We start from the raw sequence: 23,644 nt of genomic DNA on the forward strand, positions 1-23,644 counted from the left end.
TGTAGCATTTTGGTAGAATAAACATTTCAAATGTGGTACTTCTCTTTGGCTCACCCTGTAACATAAAAGTAGTTGTTTTCTTTAGAGTATGTGTGTGTGTGTATTGTCATAGAAGGATTTGCACCAGTGTCAAAGTGATTGTCCTGGTCAGGTGTTAGATTAAGCAATCAGACTGATGCATGAATTGTATTCATTGATGTCCAGAAGAACAGGTATCTCTTTCAATGATATATTTCTGTCTTTGACATTGCTCTCTGGTCCTTGGATGGGTTGTTATTTATTCTAAAGTTTCACATGGAGTTCCGGAATTCATTGCGTTACACACATGACTGGCAAGCTATTCTGGTGATATGAAAAATAAAGCAGTAAAACATCAAAAAGCCTGTAAATGCAATAATAAAGAACAATACTCACAACTCCAATAGGCCTCTGCTCTGACCAAATTAACCAGAGGGACAGCTCAGGTGCGGTGAATTCAGGGTGGCCCGACCTCCCGGGGCTCCACACACAAAACACAACGGACATAGGAGATCATAGATTTTTTACATAGACACATAATACATAAATGGGACATTATAAAAATAAAATAAATTACAACAAACATATTGAAATACTTTAATCTAGACAAAGGAAACAAAAATAGGAGCATGGGATACAATCAGTCAGACACACAACACTGTCAGTCTTTCCCATTTGAATCCTCACATGTCTCGTTATGTGACTTGGAAATGGGAAAGGCCTGCCTCGTGCAATATGGCAATGTGGCTAATTTTCGCTGTGAAGCCTCCTGTGTCTTCGCAGGCTGCTTTTATCTGCAAATTGTTTGCCACACTCAGAACAGCAATGTGGTTTTTCTCCAGTGTGAGTCATCATGTGAGACAGGAGACTACTCCTTTGTGAGAATCGCTTGCTGCATTCAGAACAGCAATATGGCTTCTCTCCAGTGTGCACCCTCGTGTGCCGCTGAAGATTGCTCATACAGGAGAATCGTGCAGGACACTCTGAACAACAATGCTTTTTCTCCCCTGTGTGAATCGCCATGTGCGACTGGACACTACTTGGCCGGGAAAACTGTTTGTCACATTCGGAGCAACGATATGGCTTCTCGCCTGTATGAACCGCTTTGTGTTTTTTGAGATGGATGAGTTGTGCAAATTGCTTGCCACATTCAGAGCAGCAGTATGGCTTCTCTCCAGTATGGATTAGCATATGACTCTGAAGATGGCACATCTGTGAAAATCGTTTGCCACACTGAGAGCAGCCATGTGGCTTGTCTCCTGTGTGAGTTCTTATGTGCATCTGAAGATTTGATATACATGTAAACTGTTTGGGACATTTGGGACAAGAATGTGGTTTCTCTCCCGTGTGAACTCGCATGTGTATCTGAAGACTGCTCATGCGTGAGAACTGTTTGCCACATTCTGAGCAGCAATGTCTTTTCTCTCCAGTGTGAATCATCATGTGTGACTGAACACTACTTAGCCATGAAAATTGCTTGCCGCATTCAGAACAACCATATGGCTTCTGTTCTGCATGAATTGTTTTGTGTTTGTTGAGAATCGTGAGTTTTGCGAATTGCTTGCCACAATCAGAACAACAGAACGGCTTCTCTCCAGTATGAATTCGCATATGATTCTGAAGATGGCACAAATGTGGGAATCGTTTGCCACACTGAGAGCAGCAATGTGGTTTGTTTCCCGTGTGAATCCTCATGTGCGTTTGAAGATTTGATATGTATGCAAACCTTTTGTGACATTCGCAACAAGAATAGGGTTTCTCTCCTGTGTGAATCCGCATGTGTATCTGAACACTGCTCATGCGCGAGAATTGCTTGCCACATTCTGAACAACGATGGGGCTTTTGTCCAGTGTGACTTCTCACATGAGCCTGACAGTTTCTTATATACAAGAATCGTTTTCCACATTCAGGGCAGCAATACGGTTTTTCTTCTGTGGGAAGACTGGTTGGTTTCGATGTTCCTGTGCAAAGGCTCTCAAGTTTATGATGGCCATCCATACCTGAAAATTCCTTGTTGAACGATATAGTCGTTGCATTCTTTATTTGGGATGCAGAACTCAGTTTTGTTATATTTTCATGCTGTTGACTTCCAGAAGAAGGACAGCGGCTGCTACTTTCTCTCAAACCTGCTTTGAGAAAGACAGTCAATTAGCTTTCTTGTGTATTATATAGATTTAGATATATAGAGATATAGATACTGTATATATACACACACAAGGTACAACCTAAAAGAAATGAAATGCAAAATTCTACGTGGGTGTTTTGAATTGGCTACCGAGGAGAATTCGATGAGTTAGAACGGTCAAATCCCAATCCAGTGAGTGGTTCCTTCTTCGCGATAACGCACCACCTCATAAAAGCTGCATTTGTAAAGAAGTTTCTGGCAAACAAGAACATTGCTGCTTTTCACCACCCACTTTACTCGCCAGATCTTGCACCTGCCGACGACTTTCTCTTCCCCCCAATTACCATTTCCCTAAAAAGGGTGGCATTTTCAAACAGTGGAAGAAATGCAGCGTGCAGTGAACAAGGGAGCTTAACAACATTTCAAAATCTGCTTTCCTGGAGGGCATGAAGAAGTTGAAGGAATGTGTGAACAAGTGTATTGATCAAGGAGGAATGTATTTTGAAGAATAAGAATAAATTATGTCCATATAAGAAGTTATCTATGTTTTATAACAGTTATCTAAACACTTTTGGGTCTCACCTTGTATATAATGTTCCAAACTTGCTTAATTCAGTTCACACTTGAGGAGAGCCAGATCCTGTTATCCCAATAGTGTCTCACACAAGGGCAGCAACTAGCAAACGCCTACAACAAATATGGAGAGAACATGCACACTCCAAGCAAATAATGACCAGGCTGAGGATAATGAACCCTTGCATGCGGCGAGTCTAATCATTGGGCGACTGCGCTCTTCCCATTTCATATATTCACAATAACCCAAAGGCAAAAGAGCTTTTAAAATAAAACTACACAATGGCAAGAGGCCTTCCTCACTGGGTAAATGCCACCACCATCATCGTCATCTGCAGAACTGATCCTTTTTGCCCATATTACATTTTAGAACTTACATTGTGCGGGCTGACAAGCTGATGACTGTTGACCTTGTGCTCTAGTGTCCCATCTCTCTTCAGTGACCTGGTCATCAGACTCAAATGGTATTGGCCTTGTAGGCACTGAGTTCTGCTGAGAAGAGCAATCTGTCAACGTCTCACACCCAAAAACAGCGGCCTCATGTTTTACCGTTGGACAGGAGCTTAAACTGGAAGACCAATCTTCTTTCATACGATTTAAAATGTCATCACTGTTCTTAGAGTTGGTAGACAATTGATCGGGAAGCTCTCTCTTAATATTCTCATCTCCCTGTTTAAATGTGTTGTCTTTAATAGCCGCATTCTCCCATTCATTGTCCTCCTGCTTTATCCGGAGATCTTTATCTGGTGTCTCCCAGTCACAATCTTCTTCCTTAATCTGGACCAGGTTTTGTTCCATGGAACTTAGCACATGAACGATTATATTCAGTGTAGCTTCCTCTGCTTTCTTCTAAAATGTCCCGACCATTCACATTTACTGCCTTGTGATGGAGCTGCCCACAGGTAAGGGTGCAACCTACTTCATCAGAAACCTCCTGGTCATTTCTGTGAAAAGAACACGGTAGATTTCTATTAAAAAAATAAGTTTAAATATCCAAACACAAACCACTTTAATACATTTGTACTGATTTTGTCTTTTCTATCTTGTGCATAATCAAATTTCAATAAGATAGCAATATGATTTATTGTTTCAAATGTCTGCTGCAAATGACAACCCATTGGAAACCCCACAGGTTATCGCTGAAATGAATTAACTAATGGAAATTGCATTGTTGTCATTTTTCTTTATTAATAACTTGCATTGCAAAACAAACGATAACTTGTGACTCTAAGTGCTTTGTAGCAGGTGTAATGTTATGGAACACTAATAAAAAACAATTGGGAGTGGCAGGTTTGAGAAAAGTCAGAGATGGACAGACAGAGAGAGGGAATCAGGGAAGGAGAGAAAGGAAAGAGAGAGAGAAGAAAGAAGAAATGAGGTGAGACAGTCGGATAAACAGACAGTCGGATATATATATATACTAGCAAAATACCCGCGCTTCGCAGCGGAGAAGTAGTGTGTTAAAGAGGTTATGAAAAAGTAAAGGAAACATTTTAAAAATAACGTAACATGATTGTCAATGTAATTGTGTTGTCATTGTTATGAGTGTTGCTGTCATATATATATATATATACATATACACATATACACACACACATATACAGATATATTATATATACATATACACATATATTTTATATATATATATATATATATATATATATATATATATATATATATATATATATATACACACATACATACATACATATACACACATAGATGCACTTACAATAACATAGAAATCAATATAAACAACATTAACATCATTATCATATGAGAATATGAAGTAATATATAAGAAGCACATTTCATATAAATATAAATAAACAAACAGTAAAATCTTCTTGTATAATTTGCTACCGTGGCTTTTCGTTGGTCTGTCCAGGATATTTAAATCACCTGTAGCTTGCAAACTGTTTCACCTATTGACTTGAAATGTGGTACACATATAATACGTCACGTCTGCTATCCGCTTTATGGGTGATGATTGTATTACTCTTTTTATGTTTATTTTATTTTAGAATCAACTCCTATCTGCGCACACCAGGGCGGCCGTGGGCAGATGCGTATGGTGTATTCACTCCATGTTATCGTGCATTGCGCTGTCACTGGTATTTTGATAAAAGAATTTGAACAATATATAAGAAGCGTATAAATTATTAAACAGTAAAACATTAACATTTAAGAAGTAAAGTTACATTGAGTACTACTGCAGTGCCTTCGGGTATACCTCATTTTTTGTTTGCCCATTACATGCTTAAATGTATACATTTTTTGGTGTACCTACCCGAGAACACGCGACATATAACCGACCGTGGGAGAAGCATGGATTTTAAAGAAGCGTTGAGTTCATCTGCTGGTCTCCCTCGTGGAATAACTGGTAATGTTTGACTAAAATCTACAGCGAGTAAAACGACATTACCTCCTTTTTTTTTTTTTACGATCTCTGAGATGTTGCTTTTTTCAGTTCAAGGCTTCATAAGCTCTTTTATGTTCCATGGTGTACTTAATAAGTACTAATTATCCCAAACCATCATCTTTGAATGTTGCAAGACTTTCGCCTTGTATGTAGATCGGGGTAATTACATTCATTGCATTCCTAGTCTGAATCACAATCTGATTGTATGGGTGGTTACCTGGCACTGTAGGGTTGCCACCCGTCCTTTAAAATACGGAATCGTGCCACGTTTGACAATGAAATTGTGCATCCCGTTTTGAATCAATACTTGACGGGATTTATCCCGTATTTTTGTAATCATTTTTTTTTTAAAGCAGCGTCTCATGCAAATCATCCCACACGCATTTTATGAAGATGCCTCCTTTCCTACTTTTGATTGGGTAATACTTGATGTCATTGTTAGTTTGATTGGTGTTTTTAACTGTCCAGTGAGGAGGGCGTGTCTTTTAAGTACAGTCTGCAAAGTGTTGGCACTGAGATGTGGCGTCAGCGCCATACTTGAAGCCCCTAACGTTGCGGTCAGCAAGTCGGCTAACATCCGCCATGTGCCGTCTTTCAGTTGCGAGAAGCAGATCATAGAATGGTTGAAACTGTTGCCCCTAACGTTGCGCCACGGCGTGTGGTTCGTTTATACCTCGTGTCTTCTCATTAAACTTTTATCTCGCGAATATGTTATTGCAATCCGCAGCGGGAGCGTTTCTATAAACTTTATTTAAAGTTACGTTTTACACCGTGGTTTGTTTCCCTTATGAACATGCTTGTATGCTTAACTCGCTCCGTTCTCAATTGTTTAATTAATTTTTTGCTCTTCGCTGTTTGCGGCTCTTCCTCCATTTCCCCCTACTTCGTTCTTTTATCTCGCGAATATGTTATTGCAATCCTTAACGGGAGCGTTTCAATAAACTGATTGAAAATAGTTTTGCATTTACCTTTTTAGTAAAAGGCGAGCTTTTAAGCCTGAGAAATCACCCCGTAAAAGCACACGTTTAATTGGACATGTGTTAATATGTATGGTTACACAGTATTAAAAGACAGTGAACAACGTCAGTTACCTTTGTTCCCGCGTTTGATAAAAGGTGAGCTTTTAAGCCTGAGAAATCACCCCGTAAATGCACACGTTTAATTGCACATGTGTTAATATGTATGCTCACACAGTATTAAAAGACAGTCAAAAATTAACGTCATTTACCTTCGTTCCCGCGTGCGACTCGTGCTGTAAATCTCTTCCTTGTTTTTAGTTCACGTGATTACGTAGGAGGCGTGATGACGCGATACGTGACTCCGCCTCCTCCATTACAGTGTATGGACAAAAAATATGTTCCAGTTATGACCATTACGCTTTGAATTTCGAAATGAAACCTGCCTAACTTTTGTAAGTAAGCTGTAAGGAATGAGCCTGCCAAATTTCAGCCTTCTACCTACACGGGAAGTTGGAGAATTAGTGATGAGTGAGTCAGTGAGTGAGTGAGTCAGTCAGTGAGGGCTTTGCCTTTTATTAGTATAGATTATTTAATTAATACTTTTACATTTATATAGCGTTATTCTCACTTCTTAAAGTAGTTTACGTAGAGAGACACTTCACCCACAATTAATGTGTAGCACCCACCTGGATGATGCAATGGCAGCCATTTTTGTGCCTGTATGCTCACCACACATACGCTGTCAAGTAGAGAAGGGATGAGAGATAGTTAGACAATTAGAGATGGTGGGCAATTTAGCCTGGACATGGGGATACATCCTACTCTTTACAAAGGATGACCAGAGATCTTTAATGACCACAGAGAGTTGAGACCTCGGTTTTATGTCTCATCTGAAGGAGGAGTTTGGGAGCATGCGCTGATCACAATGTATTGCCTCACCCACTACACGACAAACCACCCAGATTGGGACCTGAGTGTAGCCATACAACGGGTGATACCTCAGCACCACACTGGAACAGTGTGAGGTTTATTTACAGTGGCTGGAGTGCCAATCCTGCCAGCAATCCCTGAGTTTTACCTGCAAGTTGGAGGACCTGCTTGCAAGTTAACATCATACTCAGGATGAAGTGACTGCAGGTTAAGGGCCTTCCTCAAGGATCCAACGGAGTAGAGTCACTTCTCGTGTTTACCTGTTGATTGACGGCGTGGATCACTAGCATCAGAGCCACTCATCTAAAGGATGGGGCCATTTTTATGGCATGGTGTCCCCATCACTGCACTGGGGGCATTGAGATTTGCATTCAGATCACAGGGTAAGCACCCCCTGCTGCCTTCACCAACACTTCTTCCAGCAGTAACCTAAGCTTTTCCTGGTTGGTTTCCCATCCTGAACATGCTTAGCTTCAGGTAGATGATCTGTTCTGAAGTGCATGTGATATGGCTGCTGGCTTGTTTTGTAAAGCGGCACATTGACGGTTCATTGGATGAACTCAACACCTCTCTCAAAATGAGCAAGAAGGAAAGAAGTTTAACCGTGATATACAGGGGGGAAATGGTAGCTATTTTCGGACTGGCAGACATAATATTTTCCTTTAGGGCTAATCTACAAATACAGAGAAATTAAGTGGATAAGAGCATATTTGATACGTCTTCAATGGTATCTCCGTTTTTGAAGGACGATATAAGAACAATCGAGGTGGAGTTAGGCTACCACCACCTTGTTTGACAGATACTTTGCACCAGAAATAAAAGCCAAGGAGTGGAAAGAATGGGGTCCATAATCCATTCCTCAAAGTGTTCCTTAACACTGGAACAACTGGATCAGCTTCTTGAATTGGCCAATGATGGTGGCCTTAAAAGATATTTCAATGCCACCTTATCTTGGATGCCATTTTAGATTAAAGTCAATTTAGAATATCCTGAACTGGTTGTAAACGCGCCCAAGAATTCACTGTGCTTTTTGTTACAACCTACAGCAGGGCTATTCAATGACAAATTTAGTTGGACCAGATTTTCAAACCAAGAAGTTTAGGTGAGCCAGCCATTTTCATAGCCTGGTAAGCAGCAGGTAATGAATGACACATTTTAAACCAACACAAGTGAGTGTATTGAAAAGCAAGTTAAGGTTTTTTCATTGATTCCCTTTAAAAGTGCATAAAAAACAATTCCAGACAGAAGAGCAGCTTCAGCGACAGACTGCTGTCACTGTCCTGCTCCACTGACAGATTGAGGAGATCGTTCCTCCCCCAAACTATGCGACTCTTTAATTCCACCCACGGGGGTAAATGTTAACATTTAACATTATACAAAGTTATTGTCTGTTTTTCACCTGCATTATTATCATTCTTTAATTTAATATTATTTATTGTATCAGTATGCTGCTGCTGGAGAATGTGAATTTCCCATTGGGATTAATAAAGTATCTATCTATCTATGAAAAGGCTGTAACTCAGGGGTGTCCAAACTATGGCCCGCGGGCCAACTGCAGCCTGTGGTCCATTTTTAATTGGCACGCTAGCAAATTCTAAAAATATAATGAAACTAGCCGTGCCCCTTGGCTTCGCCCGCGTATTAGTGAAACAGGACAGTGCGGGGGGCCCTGCCCAGCTCTCTACTCCTGACGTCACTCTTCCACAACCTCTCGGCCCACAGCCTCTGTCTCGGATTAGCGTAAATATATCACTCCCGCAAGCGAACTATGATTCTTAGCGTGATGAGAGAAGTCGCAGAATGTTCAAGCAAATTCTAGAAAAAAAACCCGATCCAAATCCAATAAGTAGTTCTCTAATTCACTAACTAAGCGGAGTTTAGGTTATGCCCCGAGGCAGACACGTGAGTGAGGAGGGCCCCGCCCCCCCATGGGTCTCTCTCGAATTTGTGCTAATAAATCGGTACTGCAAGCGAACTATGATACTTAGCACGATGAGAAAGTCACAAAATCAACCGGAACGTTCAAGCAAATTCTAGAAAAAACCCCAATCTAAATCCGTTAAGTAGTTCTCTCATTCGCTAGCTAAGCAGAGGTAAGATACTCCCTGAGGCTGACGTGTGAGTTAGGATCTAAATCCGTGAAGAAGTTCTCTCATGAAAAGCAGACAGACAGACGTTGGACTTATATATATATATATATAAAGATAGATTTTTTAAAATTTATTTATTACTTTTACATTTATATAGCGCTATCCTCACTTCTTGGGCAGCACGGTGGCGCAGTGGTAGCACTGCTGCCTCGGAGTAAGGAGACCTGGGTTCACTTCCTGGGTCCTCCATGTGTGGAGTTTGCATGTTCTCCCCATGTCTGCGTGGGTTTCCTCCAGGTACTCTGGTTTCCTCCCACAATCCAAAGACATGCAGGTTAGGTGGATTGGCGATCCGAAATTGTCCCTAGTGTGTGTGTGTGTGTGTGTACCCTGCGGTAGGCCTGCGCCCTGCCCGGGCTTTGTTTCCTGCCTTGCGCCCTGTGTTGGCTGGGACTGGCTCCAGCAGACCCCCCCGTGACCCTGTACTTAGGACATAGTGGGTTGGATAATGGATGGATATTCTTACTTCTTAAAGTAGTTTACAGAGAGAGCCACTTCACCCACGACTAATGTATAGCACCCACCTGCATGATGCAATGGCAGCCATTTTTGTGCCTGTATGCTCACCACACATGAGCTGTCAGGTAATGAAGGGATGAGAGATAGTTAGACAATTAGAGATGGTGGGCAATTTAGCCCGGACATGGGGATACACTGTATTCTTTACAAAGGATGCCCAGGGATCTTTTATGACAACAGGACCTTGTTAGTTCTCTCGTGAAAAGCGGACAAACATACAAATGGGTCTAAAAAACTATAAGAAATTTTGCACTTGGACCACAAAATTTTTAAAAATGTTTCTTAGCAAGCACCTATGGGCCAAGAGTAACCTACATTTCAAATTTCAAGTCCCAAGTCCTCATGGTTTGGGAGATTTTGTGAAGAGTGAGTAAGTGGTATTTGGCTTTTATATATCCATATTACTAACCGAGAATGCTAAACCGGATGATGGACGCAGGCACATCCGGCCATGGGCCGTAGCTGCAAAAAGACGTACTGCGCAGGAGCAAAAAGAGTCCGCGAGAGTCGGCTGAGGAGCCGAGAAAGGCGGACAAAAGAGGGCGAGAGAGGCGGATGAGGGGCCGCGAGAGGCGCAGGCGCAAAAAGAGTCCGCGGGAGTCGGAGAAAGGCGGAGAAAAGAGGGCGACAAAGGCGGATGAGGGGCCGCGAGTGGCGGACAAGACCACAGAAAAAAGGAGTGAGCACATACAAAAAGTAGAAATGAGGCGCAAAGTCAAACGCAGGAAAAGCACGAAACACATTGCACACGAAACTAGACCCGAAAAAAAAAAAAAAAAAAAGAGGCTCGCGCACAACAGCAAGCCCCCCCCCCCCCCCTACAGGCACCGGACGGGACACACACCAAGAGGGGAATTCAACAAGCCTATGGAACACAAAAAAAAGAACACAAAACCACCCCACAGACCCTACAAGCGAGGGACGGGACACACACAAAGAGGGGGATTCAACAAGACACAGGAACACAAAAAGAAAGAATACGCTCGCGCAACAACAATCCTCAACAATCCACCCCCCCCACCCCATCCATAAGAAGTCACACCCAAAGCCACATATTCTATTTCGGATGCTGAGAAAGAAACAAGTCATGAATACACGGTCACGGGTACAAAACGAAAAGGAAAGGATAACAGGAACAAACACACGAAAGAAACAACAAAATAGACGGCTATGCAGCATAGGTGGATCTCATTACCATAAGGCACTATTAACCGTTCAACCGCAGAAAAGTCTCCATATTAACAGTGAGTGCAATACTCCTTATTACTTATCCATATTTCTAAAAGAAAAAATGTCTCGACTCCAAAAACGCAAAGCTCAACTAAAGCTTCTAACTAACGATGTACCTAAAAGTAAAAACTTTATGAACTGCGTTAGATCCTACAATAGTTCATTTGCTTTTAGTAAATATCAGGCCACCAAAAGGCAATGGCCCATACTGCTTTCGCATATGTGCACAAATACTGCATCGCATTGGAACAGTGCACCCTGAAACAAATCAACAACGCAAATATGCACAAGTCTACATCCTGGATCCACATGACGCAATCTATCAATCAAAGTGCTGCATCGCAACAGGCACGGATTCAAAACGAAACACCTCCCGTCTCAGACATACGTTAACGGCAAGGAAGGCTACAACGGGCGTCTCACACAGCACAGGCAAATCGATTACAGCTCCAAAACAACACGTCCCAAATACTACACATGCAACAACGCGCCTCTCAAACGGCACAAGCAAAACATACACCGGGAAAATTCATTCGGATTAATGAATGTCATTTGCAATCATTGTCATTCAGTTCACTTCCCTGAAGAAACAACTGGCAATACAAGTAATACATTTAGACGTTGTTGTCAAAAGGGTCAAATTAGACTGCCTTCTTTACATTCATATACTGAATATCTACAGAAGATTCTAACTGACGATGTACCTGAAAGTGAAATCTTTATCAACTGCATGAGATCCTACAAATCGGTATCCACTATGAACATTAACGGTGGCACTGCACGTGACATCCGTCTTCAAAAAATGTTGTTTATTGATGAATGTTCAATGGCATGAAGTCACTTACTCAACACCATTCATAAACTTCTACAAACGTTTATGAATAATAATATTCGATTTGGAGGAAAGGTACTTTTATTAGGAGGAGATTTTAAACAGTGATTAGCTATTCTTCTAGATGCCATGCACTCAGCTATTGTTCAGTGCACCTTAAAATACGCAGACAATTGGCATTACTTTCAAAAGATAGTTAGTAAAAAAGATACGATGTCCAGAACCAGATCATAACAATTGCTTATTACAACTGAGTGATGGTACACTCACCAATACAGATGGACTTCAGCCACATATTATTACAATTCCTCAAGCCTTTATCTGCGACGACTTAGTTACAGAGAGATTTGGAACAGCAATCTCATTAGACCAAATGCCCCTTTTAACACAACGCACTATATTATATCCAAAAATTATTAATGTGGAAAACATAAATACCCAAGTCATTCCATTACTTCCTAGAGAGACACAACTCTTTCTAAGCTCTGACAAACTTGACTCTGATCACGATAATGACCATCTTCATTGACCTTACAAGTTCTGACCTGGAATTACCTTTTACACTTAAACGGCGTGTACAAAGAAATTTTCCAATAAACCTTTACACTGTGCCACACACTTTATTGTTTGATTTCTATTTGCATCATCTACACCGTCACACTATTCTATATCTCGTTCATACATCACGCTCTTTGTCATTCCCAACACCAGGGGTTGGCGAGCGAAGCGAGCAGGGGGCGGAGCCCCCTAGTATATATATATATATATATATATATATATATATATATATATATATATATATGGCCAACACATGAAACTTTTCTTAACTGTATTGTACTTCTTAGGTTTAACACAAGGTAGAGCTACTGTCTTGATCACGGCAGCGTCTTCACAAAGAAGCACAACCAAACAACAATTTTGCTACGGGTTACCAAAAATGGCAGAACCAAAGAAACGCACAACAGAAAGTGAGTGCAGAAAATTTCAGACATGGTGGAAAAATTAATATTTCTTCCTAGAAGTCAAGGGGAAGTGTGTCTATTTGATTTGCAATGAAACTATTGCAGTGATGAAAGATTATAATGTGTGTCTAAACTACTACTACTGCTTCTGTAACCCCAACGTTAAAAAAGTCTGGCCTTGATGCTGACAATCTTAACAATTTCCGGCCTATTTCCCACTTACCTTTCCTGTCAAAAGTTCTTGAGCGTGTTGTAGCTTCCCAACTCACCAATTACCTAACCTCTAATAATTTGATGGAACCCTTTCAGTCTGGTTTCAGGGCGCGGCACAGCTGTGAAACTGCTCTGCTACGGGTAACCAATGATTTGCTTATGGCAGCAGACTCTGGACAAACCAGCATATTAATTCTGTTAGACCTCAGTGCAGCATTTGACACAGTCAGACATGACATCCTACTGTTCAGAATGGAGAACATGCTGGGTATCTCTGGCACTGCCCTCCAGTGGTTCAAGTCCTATCTGACTGATAGGCAAGAGTTTGTTAGTCTTGGCAACAGTAGATCCAGCTCAGCGCCAGTCACACAAGGAGTCCCTCAGGGCTCTGTCCTCGGTCCTCTGCTTTTCTGTATTTATATGCTTCCCCTTGGCCATATTATCCGTAGTTATGGATTGGGTTATCATTTTTATGCAGATGATACTCAGCTCTACTTCAATGTTAAAAGTGGAACTTCATCAGAGCTTTCTCAGCTCACAACCTGCCTTAGTGAAATTAAAACCTGGATGGAGCAGAACTCTTTAAAATTAAATTGCAATAAAACTGAACTCCTGCAAATTGGGACTAAAATGCAACTTAATAAAATGAGCTCCTTCCCAGTCCATCTTGGCAGTGATCTCATCAGACCTGCCTCTACTGTAAAAAATATTGGTGTCATTTTTGACTCCTCCCTCACTTATTCCACCCACATAAATCACATTAAGAAACTTTCTTACTTTCACCTCCGTCACATCTCCCGTGTTCGCTCCTTCCTCTCCTTCTCTAATGCTGAGAAACTTGTCCATGCTTTTATCACATCCCGCATCGATTATTGTAATTCCCTACTGGCAGGTGCCCCTTCTAATCTTATATCACAGCTCCAGCTTATTCAAAACTCAGCTGCAAGAGTCCTTACACGGACCAGCAGCTGCGAGCACATCACACCCATCCTGCTCCGTCTTCACTGGCTCCCTGTGTCTTACAGAATCGAATATAAAATCCTACTAATAACCTACAAAGCTTTAAATAACCTCGCGCCAAACTACATCAGTGACCTTCTCCATTACTATGTGCCTGCCCGCCCACTAAGGTCCTCTGATTCTGGTAATCTTGTTGTGCCCGTCACTAATCTACGCTCCATGGGTGACAGGGCCTTCAGCTGTATAGCGCCCAGACTCTGGAATGACCTACCAAAATTAATCAGGTCAGCTGACTCCATGAATTCTTTTAAAAAACAACTCAAAACTCATCTGTTCAGGAAGGCTTTTAGCTCTACTTGACTTTATTACCTTTCTCTCAGTTTACTTCTCTGTCAAGATGCTCATGTAACCTGTATGTGTGTGCGAGACCATCAATTATGTTGTCTGTTTTTTTTCTCAGAATTCACTGTCTTAATCTTCTTTGTTTATTTATCTGGTTTGTACAATGCTATATACTGTATATTCTGCCGTTCTTTATTTATTCTGTAAGTGCCTTGAGCATGGGAAAGGCGCTATATAAATAAAATGTATTATTTATTATTATTACTAAACCAAACATCCGGCCTACATGACCTACACCGGTGCCGAGCGAGAACAGAAAGTTAAGCAAATGGCAGCTAGTCTGCTAGCTCAACAACAGGATTATTTTTCCGTGCAAACAAAACACAAGAAAATGCCACATTAGCCAGTTAGGAAGTAGCGTAACTCACTGCCCGTCACGGGAAACCTTCCTCAGATGGTGACGTCATAAAACAGCGCCTCACTAAAGTCGCAGGAATAATGTGCCCGGAGGAAATGTTGGAATTCAACAAAGTGCGCTTGGCCAGAAATGCAGCTTAGCGGCGAATTGAAGATTTGTTTGTCAGCTAACTTAAAACATCAAGTGTCAGATAAAGCTTGTGCTTTGGATTTTGACTCGAGCACTTTGTAATACAATAAATGAAAACCCATTAATGGAGAGCTGTGATGCCGTTTTCTCTTTAAGCATATTCAATTCTGAAGCATAATTTACCTATATTTGATTGATTTTGCTAGCTTAATACACAGGAGGTGAGGCTCAGCTCTAGTGGGTGGCCCAGCCCTTCGTAGATTTCTCTGTATGTGGCCCCCAGTGAAAAAAGTTTGGACACCCCTGCTGTAACTGCACAGAATCTGAGGTAGAAGCAATACTTTATCCACTTTTGAACTAAAAAATAAACATGTTGGTCATATCTGATGTCAAACCTCAAAGTGCATATAAACAAAATATCGCTCAGTATTAGCAATAAGATTTGTTTCCCTTTTGAAATAAAATAAATATTTTGGTCATATATGACCCAGGCGCATCATACAGTAAAGTTAACGCAATACAAAATAACTATCAATGCTATCAAATCTATCAGTGCATAAACCCGTAACAAGTGATAACAGTCACTAACACACATGAATACAACATCTACTGCACACTGAGGGACCACAGGTTCGTTTTAAATCACTACACTTGTGATCAGCAGTGCTCGTTTTTGTAAATACAAATCTGGTGGTACACAAACACTATATTGCCAAAAGTTTCAGGATGCCCCTCCAAATCATTGAAGTCAGGTGTTCCAAACACTTCCATGGCCACAGGTGTATACACTCGATCACCGAGGCATGCAGATGGCTTCTACAAACATTTGTGAAAGAATGGGTGGCTCTCAGGAGCTCAAAGAATTCAAGCCTGGTACTGTGATAGGATGCTACATGTGCAATAAGTCCATTCGTGAAATGTCCTCACTACTAAATATTCCATAGTCAACTGTATTATAACAAAGTGGAAGCAATTGGGAACAACAGCAAATCAGCCATGAAGTGGTAGGCCACGTCAAATCACAGAGTGGGGACAGCGCATGTTGAGGTGGGCAGAAGTCGCCAACTTTCTGCAGAGTCCATAGCTACAGACCTCCAAAAGCTCAAGAACTGTGCAGCATAGAGAGAGAGAGAGAGAGCTTCACGGAATGAATGGGGTCTCCATAGCCTAACAGCTGCAGCCAAGCCTGACATCACCAAGTGCAATACAAAACCTCAGATGCAGTGGTGTAAAGCCCACCACCCACCACTGGACTCGAGAGCAATGCAGATATGTCCTCTGGAGTGACGAGTCACGCAATCCGATGGACAAGTCTGGCCAGGAGAATGAGACTTGCCTAACTGCATTGTAGCAAGTGGAAAGTTTGGTGGAGGTGGGGATTATGGTGTGGGGTTGGGTTCGGCCCTTAGTTCCAGTGAAAAGAACTCTTAATGTTTCAGCATACAAAGCCATTTTGGACAACTTTGTAGGAACAGTTTAGGGATGGCAACATGACTGGGCACACACACCAGTGCACAAAGCAAGGTCTAGAAAGAAATGGAGGAGTGAGTTTGGTGTGGCTGCACAGAGTCCTGACCTCTACCTGATGAATCACAGCAGAGATGCTGAGCGAGCCAGGCCTTCTTGTCCAACACCAGTGCCTGACCTCACAAGTGCTCTCCTGCTCACAAATTCCCATCAACACACCCCTACACCTTGTGGAAAGCCTTCCCAGAAGAGTTGAAGCTGTTAGGACTGCAAAGGGTGAGCCAACTCCATATTAAAGCCTATGGATTAAGAAGGAGATGCCATTAAAATTCATGAGTGTGCAAAAGCAGGTGCCCCAATACTTTTGGCAATATGGTGTACCAGTAACGGCGCACTGCACGATCAAGTGCAGTGAATCCACATGACTTATAGTTTCCATTCTCTTTCTCTGTACGTTTAGCATTCATTAGCTCAGAGGTTGATGTGCTTGCTGCTTCCTGAGTAGCTCTTCTTATCTCCACCCTAGCGGTCCGCTTCTTCTGTTGGCACCTTTTCGCATTAAACTGATGAAGTCAGTGTTTGTATTGCAATTACTTAGCACGTTTTCCTTAATTTTTCACTTAAGCTGGCACTTAAGTCTTCAACCCTGTTGCTATTAGGGCACTGAATGCCACCTAATCACCTCCAATGCAGCAGTGCAATAGATGCCATCTTGTGCAATAGTGTTCATGTGCAATTAAGGTCTTAAGTTGAATGTTTGTGTTCTACCTCATTTCTTATCCTTTCTTATCCTTTTTTAATTATATTTTGACACCGCAGGGAGGGCACCTAATTTCGTTGTATTTGTTACAATGACAATAAAGATATTCTGATTCTGAATCTGCCTCAAGAATGATTTAAGATATGAAGAGGTAGAGGAAGTGACGGCGAAGGTGTTAGACATGCGAACGGTGCCTGTACATATGAGCCACCCTGCTGCCAAGAGTTGATTCTACAATAAAATAAAATAAAAATAAAAAGAGGAATAACCTTGGAGGTGATTCATTACCATAAAAGCGGATAGTAGACATCACGTAGTATATGTGCACCATATTTCAGATGAATAGTTCAAACGGTTTGCAAGCTACAGGTGATTTAAAATCCTGGACAGACAAACGGACAGCCAAGGTAGCATATTACATAAGACGATATCTCATATTTTATTGGAAATACAATCCCACTGGCTATTCTCCATAATTGTCTCCATTAGATCTTTGGCAACAATCAAAGGCAACAACATTTTGTTGGAGGAATGGTGGAACCATTGGGCAAACTTACCACATGCTCTTCAGAACAGGTAATCCACCTGAAGATAAGCATGTTTGGGCCTGGTCGGTACTTGGATGGGTGAACGTCTAGGAAAAGCTTGGGTTGCTGCTGGAAGAGGCATTGGTGAGGTCAGCAGAGGGGGGCACTTAACCTGTGGTCTGAATGGGGATCCCAGTGCAGTGATGGGGACACTGAGTACCCTTCATAAAGAGCAGGGTGTATCCTGTAGCCCTCCATGGCCTATTCATTCTGCCCACCTAATCATCCCCTGTCTCTAATTGGCTAACTATCTCTCAGCACTTCATCACCTAATAGAGGGCATACTGCTGTAAAAATACAGTCGACCCTTGATATACGACCGGCCTGACATGCGAACAACTTGATTTACGACCAAAATTTTTGTTTTGATTTATGACCAACATCTTGCATTACAACCTGAATGCGGTCACGTGTATCCACTTGTGTGATTGTAAACAAACAGCCGAGAGTGTTTGTAAGCGTCAGTCAGAGCCCAGATACGTGTGTTTGTGGACGTAATTTCGGTCAGTGCAGTGATTTATATAATTTTTTTCGATAATTGCTAAGGAAGGAAGAGAAGGTAACAAACGTAAAGAAAACGATCACAATCGAAACGAAGAAGGAAATTGTGTGGAAATATGAGAGTGGTGTTCGTGTGACCAATCTCACTAATATGTACAGCATGTCGAAATCCACCAACTCGACAATTTTACAAAGAAAAGATTTGTATAAGGAGGCTCCTTCCAAACAAAAACCACCTTCCATTTCATTCTCCTCCTCCTCCCTTCCTGCAGCCCAAAGATGTCAAATTAAATGGTGAGTACAGTATGAAATTGTTGTTTCTGGTAGGCTAGGCACTTTTTATAACTTTTTGGTTAGTACAATAGAAAAATTATTGGTGTTTTGGTAAATTATGCACATTATACAACCCTTTTTTATTATGAAAAGGTTAAGTAAATGTTGCTGTGGGAGGTTCGGAACACATTATAGGTATTTCCATTATTTCTTATGGGAAAAATAGTCTTAACTTACAACCAACTTGAGTTTCAACCAGCCCTCGCGAACAAATTGAGTTTGTAAGTCAAGGGTCCACTGTACCTGCTATCACTTCCTCCAGGTGGATGCTGTACATTGGTGGTGGTTGAAGTGGCTCCCCGCTCACTATGAAAAAAGAAATCTGAGCAGTGAGAAAAGAGCTGTATTAATGTAAAGAATTATTATTATCTAACATATTTATGTTATCAATAAACACAGTCTTAAGGTATTTACTGTTTATCAGTATTCAAAGGAGCATAACTCCTTAAAAGCATTTCAGTTTCATTTGTATCTATACTAATAAAAGGCAAAGCCCTCACTCACTCACTCATCACTAATTCTCCAACTTCCTGTGTAGGTGGAAGGCTGAAATTTGGCAGGCTCATTCCTTACAGCTTACTTACAAAAGTTAGGCAGGTTTCATTTTGAAATTGTACACGTAATGGTCATAACTGGAACCTCTTTTTTGTCCATATACTGTAATGGAGGAGGTGGAGTCGCGTATCGTGTCATCATGCCTCCTACGTAATCATGTGAACTGAAAACAAGGAAGAGCCCCAAAGAGCGATGAAGAAAACATTCATTACACAATTGAGAAGGCACAAGAGAGCGGCTCACATGAACTGACTGAATGCAGCACGAGTGATCACTTCGATATTGCGGAAACAAAGCACGGTGTAAAACGTAAGTTTAAATTAAGTATACAGAAACGCTACCGCTGCCGTTTGCAATACCATATTCGCGAGATACAAGTTTAATGAGAAAGGCTCCCGCTGCCGTTTGCAATACCATATTCGCGAGATACAAGTTTAATGAGAAGACACGAGGTATAAACGAGGCTATCGTTGACTTTGTAACGGATTAAAAATTGCTGTAGCGAGAAACTTTTAAGTTCCGGGTCTTAGCTAACAGCACGTAGAACGCAGCACGTCGGAAACAAAGCACCGTGTAAACCTAAAGTTTAAATTAAGTTCATAGACCTACAAAAGGTTGCCATTGATTTGAGGCAAGATTGCTTTTCTCCTGTACAACTATACGTTGCATTCTCAAGAGTGTGCTTGCACAGCTTGGTCATATTACAACCGGAGTGCTGAACTGACAACGTGGTATACAAACAGAACAACAATCGTAATAAACGAACAAAAAAACAGCGGACAACCCGTGGATTAAATAAAAAGGCTGCTTCCGTTGGCGAAGCAAGGAAAAAGGAAGACCTTATATGGCGTTCGTTTATAAAACAGCGGAGAGGGTGTGTGAAGGCAGCTTCACAAAAAAACAGATCCTTAACAAATTGTTATTGGTATATTTTCCCTCAATTTAAAAAGGTTTTCTTTTCTTCTTAATAAAAATTTAAAAGCAGTACTTCGCCGGTGCGAAGCGCGGGGATTTGAGCGACTGACGCATACAGACATATTCATGAGTGCAGGTACTTCGGAAAGAAAGCACCGTGTAAACCTAAAGTTTAAATTAAGTTCATAGACCTACAAAAGGTTGTCATTGATTTGAGGCAAGATTGCTTTTCTCCTGTACAACTATACATTGCATTCTCAACAGTAAGCTTGCACGGCTTGGTCATATTACAACCGGAGTGCTGAACTGACAATGTGGTATACAAACAGAACTATAACAATCATAAAAAAAGAAAAAAAAAAAGCGAAGAACCCGTGGATTAAATAAAAAGGCTCCTTCCTTGGCGAAGCAACGAAAAAGGAAGACCTTATATGGCGTTCGTTTATAAAACAGCGGAAAAGCTGTGTTAAGGCTGCTTCACAAAAAACAGATCCTTAACAAATTGTTATTGGTATATTTTCCCTCAATTTAAAAAGGTTTTCTTTTCTTCTTAATAAAAATTTAAAAGCAGTACTTTGCGGGGATTTAGATATAGATATATAGAGATAGATAGATATAGATATATATATGTATGTATGTCTATATATATATATATATATATATGTAGATATGTATATATATGTGTATATATATGTAGATATCTATATATATAAAATCCCTGTGTGCGTCCAGGTGTCCGTGTGTGGGTGTCTTTTGGTGAAGTGCGCATGCGCAGGGCATGGTGCTATGCGCGATATTACTGTCAGAGAAAGTTAGAGGCGTTTTACGGAAATACAAACCAGTATTACTGCGAGAGGAAATTAAAGGTACACAATACAGTGACGCATATTACAGCCACATAAAAGCCAGTATTACTGTCAGAGGAGATTAAAGGCATATTACCGACGCGCACGCCTGTATTACCACCAGAGAAAATTAAAGGTATATTACGGACGTACGGACGTATATTACAGATGTACAAGCCAGCGGACGTACAAGACGGCATCCTTCAATAAGGGCGCGCACAAAAAGGCGAGCCTCAAAAGGACGACCTCAATTGGGCGCAGTGAATAAAGGCGCCCGTAAATAAAGATCTGCACCTGTTGCTCTTCACATATTCCAGAGCCATTTGAACCAAATTATCTACGCGCCCTTATTGAATAGAGCCGTACAAGCGCCCTTATTGAATAGAGCCGTACAAGACAGTATTACTGTCACAGAAAATTAAAGACACACAATACACAGCGGCAGCCCACGAAGAACGGTCAGCTCAGCAAGTAAACATCAACAAAAGAAAGAAAAATACGACCAACAAAAAGAATGAGGTCAAAGTCCCTTGCCATTTAATATAGACTGTTCCTACTAATGTTTATGCACTACTGTTCTAGCGCCCGTTATTGTAATGGGCTAAATGACTAGTGTATATATATATGTAGATATGTAAATATGTATATGTATATATACTGTATGTGTCTGTATGTGTGTAAATATATATATATATATATATATATATATATATATATATATGTGTGTGTGTGTGTGTACATATGTATGTATGTGTATATATGTATGTGTATATATATGTTGATATGTGTATATATATATGTATATATATATGTGGATGTAGATATGTGTATATGTAGATATGTATATATATATATATATATATATATATATATATATATATATATATATATATATATATATATATATATATATATATATATATATATATATATGTATGTATGTATGTATGTTTATGTATATATATGTTTACATAACCTCTTTAACACACTACTTCTCCGCTGCGAAGCGCGGGTATTTTGCTAGTTAAACTATATAAGAGCTTTAAACTGTTTTACAGAATTATCAATATTATATGTCTACAGAATTTTCACAAACCATTATTTGACTGTCTTCTTTCAATAACTGATTAATCAACAAACGATTATTTCCATATCAGTTTTGAAGGAAAAAAAGGTTTGGCTTAGGTAATAAATTGATTATTCCATTGGGCAGAACTGTGGGGACTGAAGTTGTGTACATTGTGCATCTGTTGCGAGCGCGCTGGTCGCCAGTGTCCCACAGCCCAGAACAAAAATAACACACACTACAACACAAATACGAGATCAATAAAGTTCTCTGAATTTGAACCGGCGATAAGACCCGTGCCACGTGATATATTGAAGGTTTATTGCGCGCATCTTCCGCGACTGTCTGACACAATTATCTGAATTTTCCCTTGGGATTAGTAAAGTTTATCTAATCCAATCGTACTTTTTAGATCTCGGCAGGTATACAAAGCGCTGCTCTTATGCGATCTCAAGAAGAGGATTTGGACACAGACTCGAAGTCCACAGCGTGCTGCCTTCCTGGGAACTGTCGCCCACCAGTGTGATAACAATATATATTTTCGATGCCCTCACACTCTTCGTCCATTTCTTCGAATCCACCTACCTCCCACCCCAGCTCCAAACCTCCAGCTGCTGTTCTTCTCTGTGTTATCACGGCTACCCTGCACGGATGGAGTTACTCTCATCTCTCGCCCTCGTTCTAATAGTCTCATCAGGCTTGAACGCCTACCTTTAGTGCAATGGACAAAGACTCGTCAAAGTAAACTCGTGAAAACGGGATTTTACGTGAAATTTTCCTCATTTGTGCCACATTACCATTTGACCGTATGCGTAGCTACTTACAAATACTCCGGCGCAGCCTTCTCGACTTGCAGAAGGAACAAAGAATAAAGTGGGCGGTCTAATACATTCTACCGACCAATAGAAATGTCGTAAACCTTAAACGGAAGAGCTGCTAGAAGGATTATAGGTTGGCTGTTTCTTGGTAGGCGGGGATTAGCCAGACGGGGAAGCCTTTTTGTTACCTGACTTTTTTTCCCCTTTCCGTTTGATTTTCAGCAAGGCTCAAGTTCGGTTGGCTATTATTTCGAAGTGCAGCTACTTAATCAGTTTGGCTGCGTATTAGCGATTCTTTATTAAACATTTAGACCGTTTACAAAAATCAAACAAACAAAAAAAGACAAACGAACTGTAATGACTCAGCAGCTTTCGCTTTTGTTCGGGCTGTCGCGGAGACACGGAGAGGAAAGTGTTCTTGTGGTTACTGGACTTCTGCAAGAAAATGATAAAAAGCTGGCTGACCAAAAGCTAGTCTTTGTGTCAGCGTCAGGTGTTTCTTGGAAAGATGAGAGTATTCACTTTCTACTCAATTTACCGAGATGTTGATTCGTCATTTTAGCCCATCAATCTACAATCATCAATATATTTCAAAGTGATAACACCTTCCAAAAGGTTTGCTGATTTTTAAAAAATAAAAGTTGAATGATATTCTGTAGGAGCTGCACACGTACAATTATATCATTGTCATCAGTAAAGGTGGACACGTGATTGCTGATCGTGTTCCCATTTCTAAATTAAAAATACAAATATACATGCAAACATACATAAAAATAATGGACATTTAACTACTTGAGTGTTAAAGACCCATAGACGAACATCGGGAAAAATCGAGTCTTCAATGAAAAAAACACCAGGAAAAGTTGAAAATGATGATGATGATGATGATGATGATGATGATGATGATGATGATGATGATGATGATGAAGAAAAACAAAAAACAACTCAACAAAGGACTAGTGACATCCGGTATTATTACATCTGTTTACATTTTTTAAACATTATTTCTTGGTCTT

At 40.7% G+C, this 23,644-nt stretch overlaps 1 protein-coding gene across 2 annotated transcripts; it reads right to left on the reverse strand.

Moving 5' to 3' along the window:
- Positions 1 to 604: 604 nt before the first annotated feature.
- Positions 605 to 22,698, reverse strand: LOC114644365 (gastrula zinc finger protein XlCGF57.1-like). 2 transcript variants are annotated; one of them, XM_051927451.1, is made up of 4 exons: positions 22,635 to 22,698; positions 18,673 to 18,751; positions 3,094 to 3,660; positions 605 to 2,144 (listed from the first exon to the last, which is right to left on the reverse strand). In XM_051927451.1, exons 3-4 carry the CDS (start codon positions 3,512 to 3,514, stop codon positions 766 to 768), a joined length of 1,800 nt encoding a protein of 599 aa, XP_051783411.1. In that variant the 5' UTR covers positions 3,515 to 3,660; positions 18,673 to 18,751; positions 22,635 to 22,698; the 3' UTR covers positions 605 to 765. The 2 variants fall into 2 exon arrangements, with proteins under 2 accessions (XP_051783411.1, XP_051783412.1); XM_051927452.1 differs by lacking the exon at positions 18,673 to 18,751 and having other exon boundaries at positions 22,635 to 22,677.
- Positions 22,699 to 23,644: the final 946 nt, after the last annotated feature.

Source organism: Erpetoichthys calabaricus, chromosome 5 (assembly GCF_900747795.2).
Source record: "Erpetoichthys calabaricus chromosome 5, fErpCal1.3, whole genome shotgun sequence".
Lineage (NCBI taxonomy): Eukaryota > Metazoa > Chordata > Cladistia > Polypteriformes > Polypteridae > Erpetoichthys > Erpetoichthys calabaricus.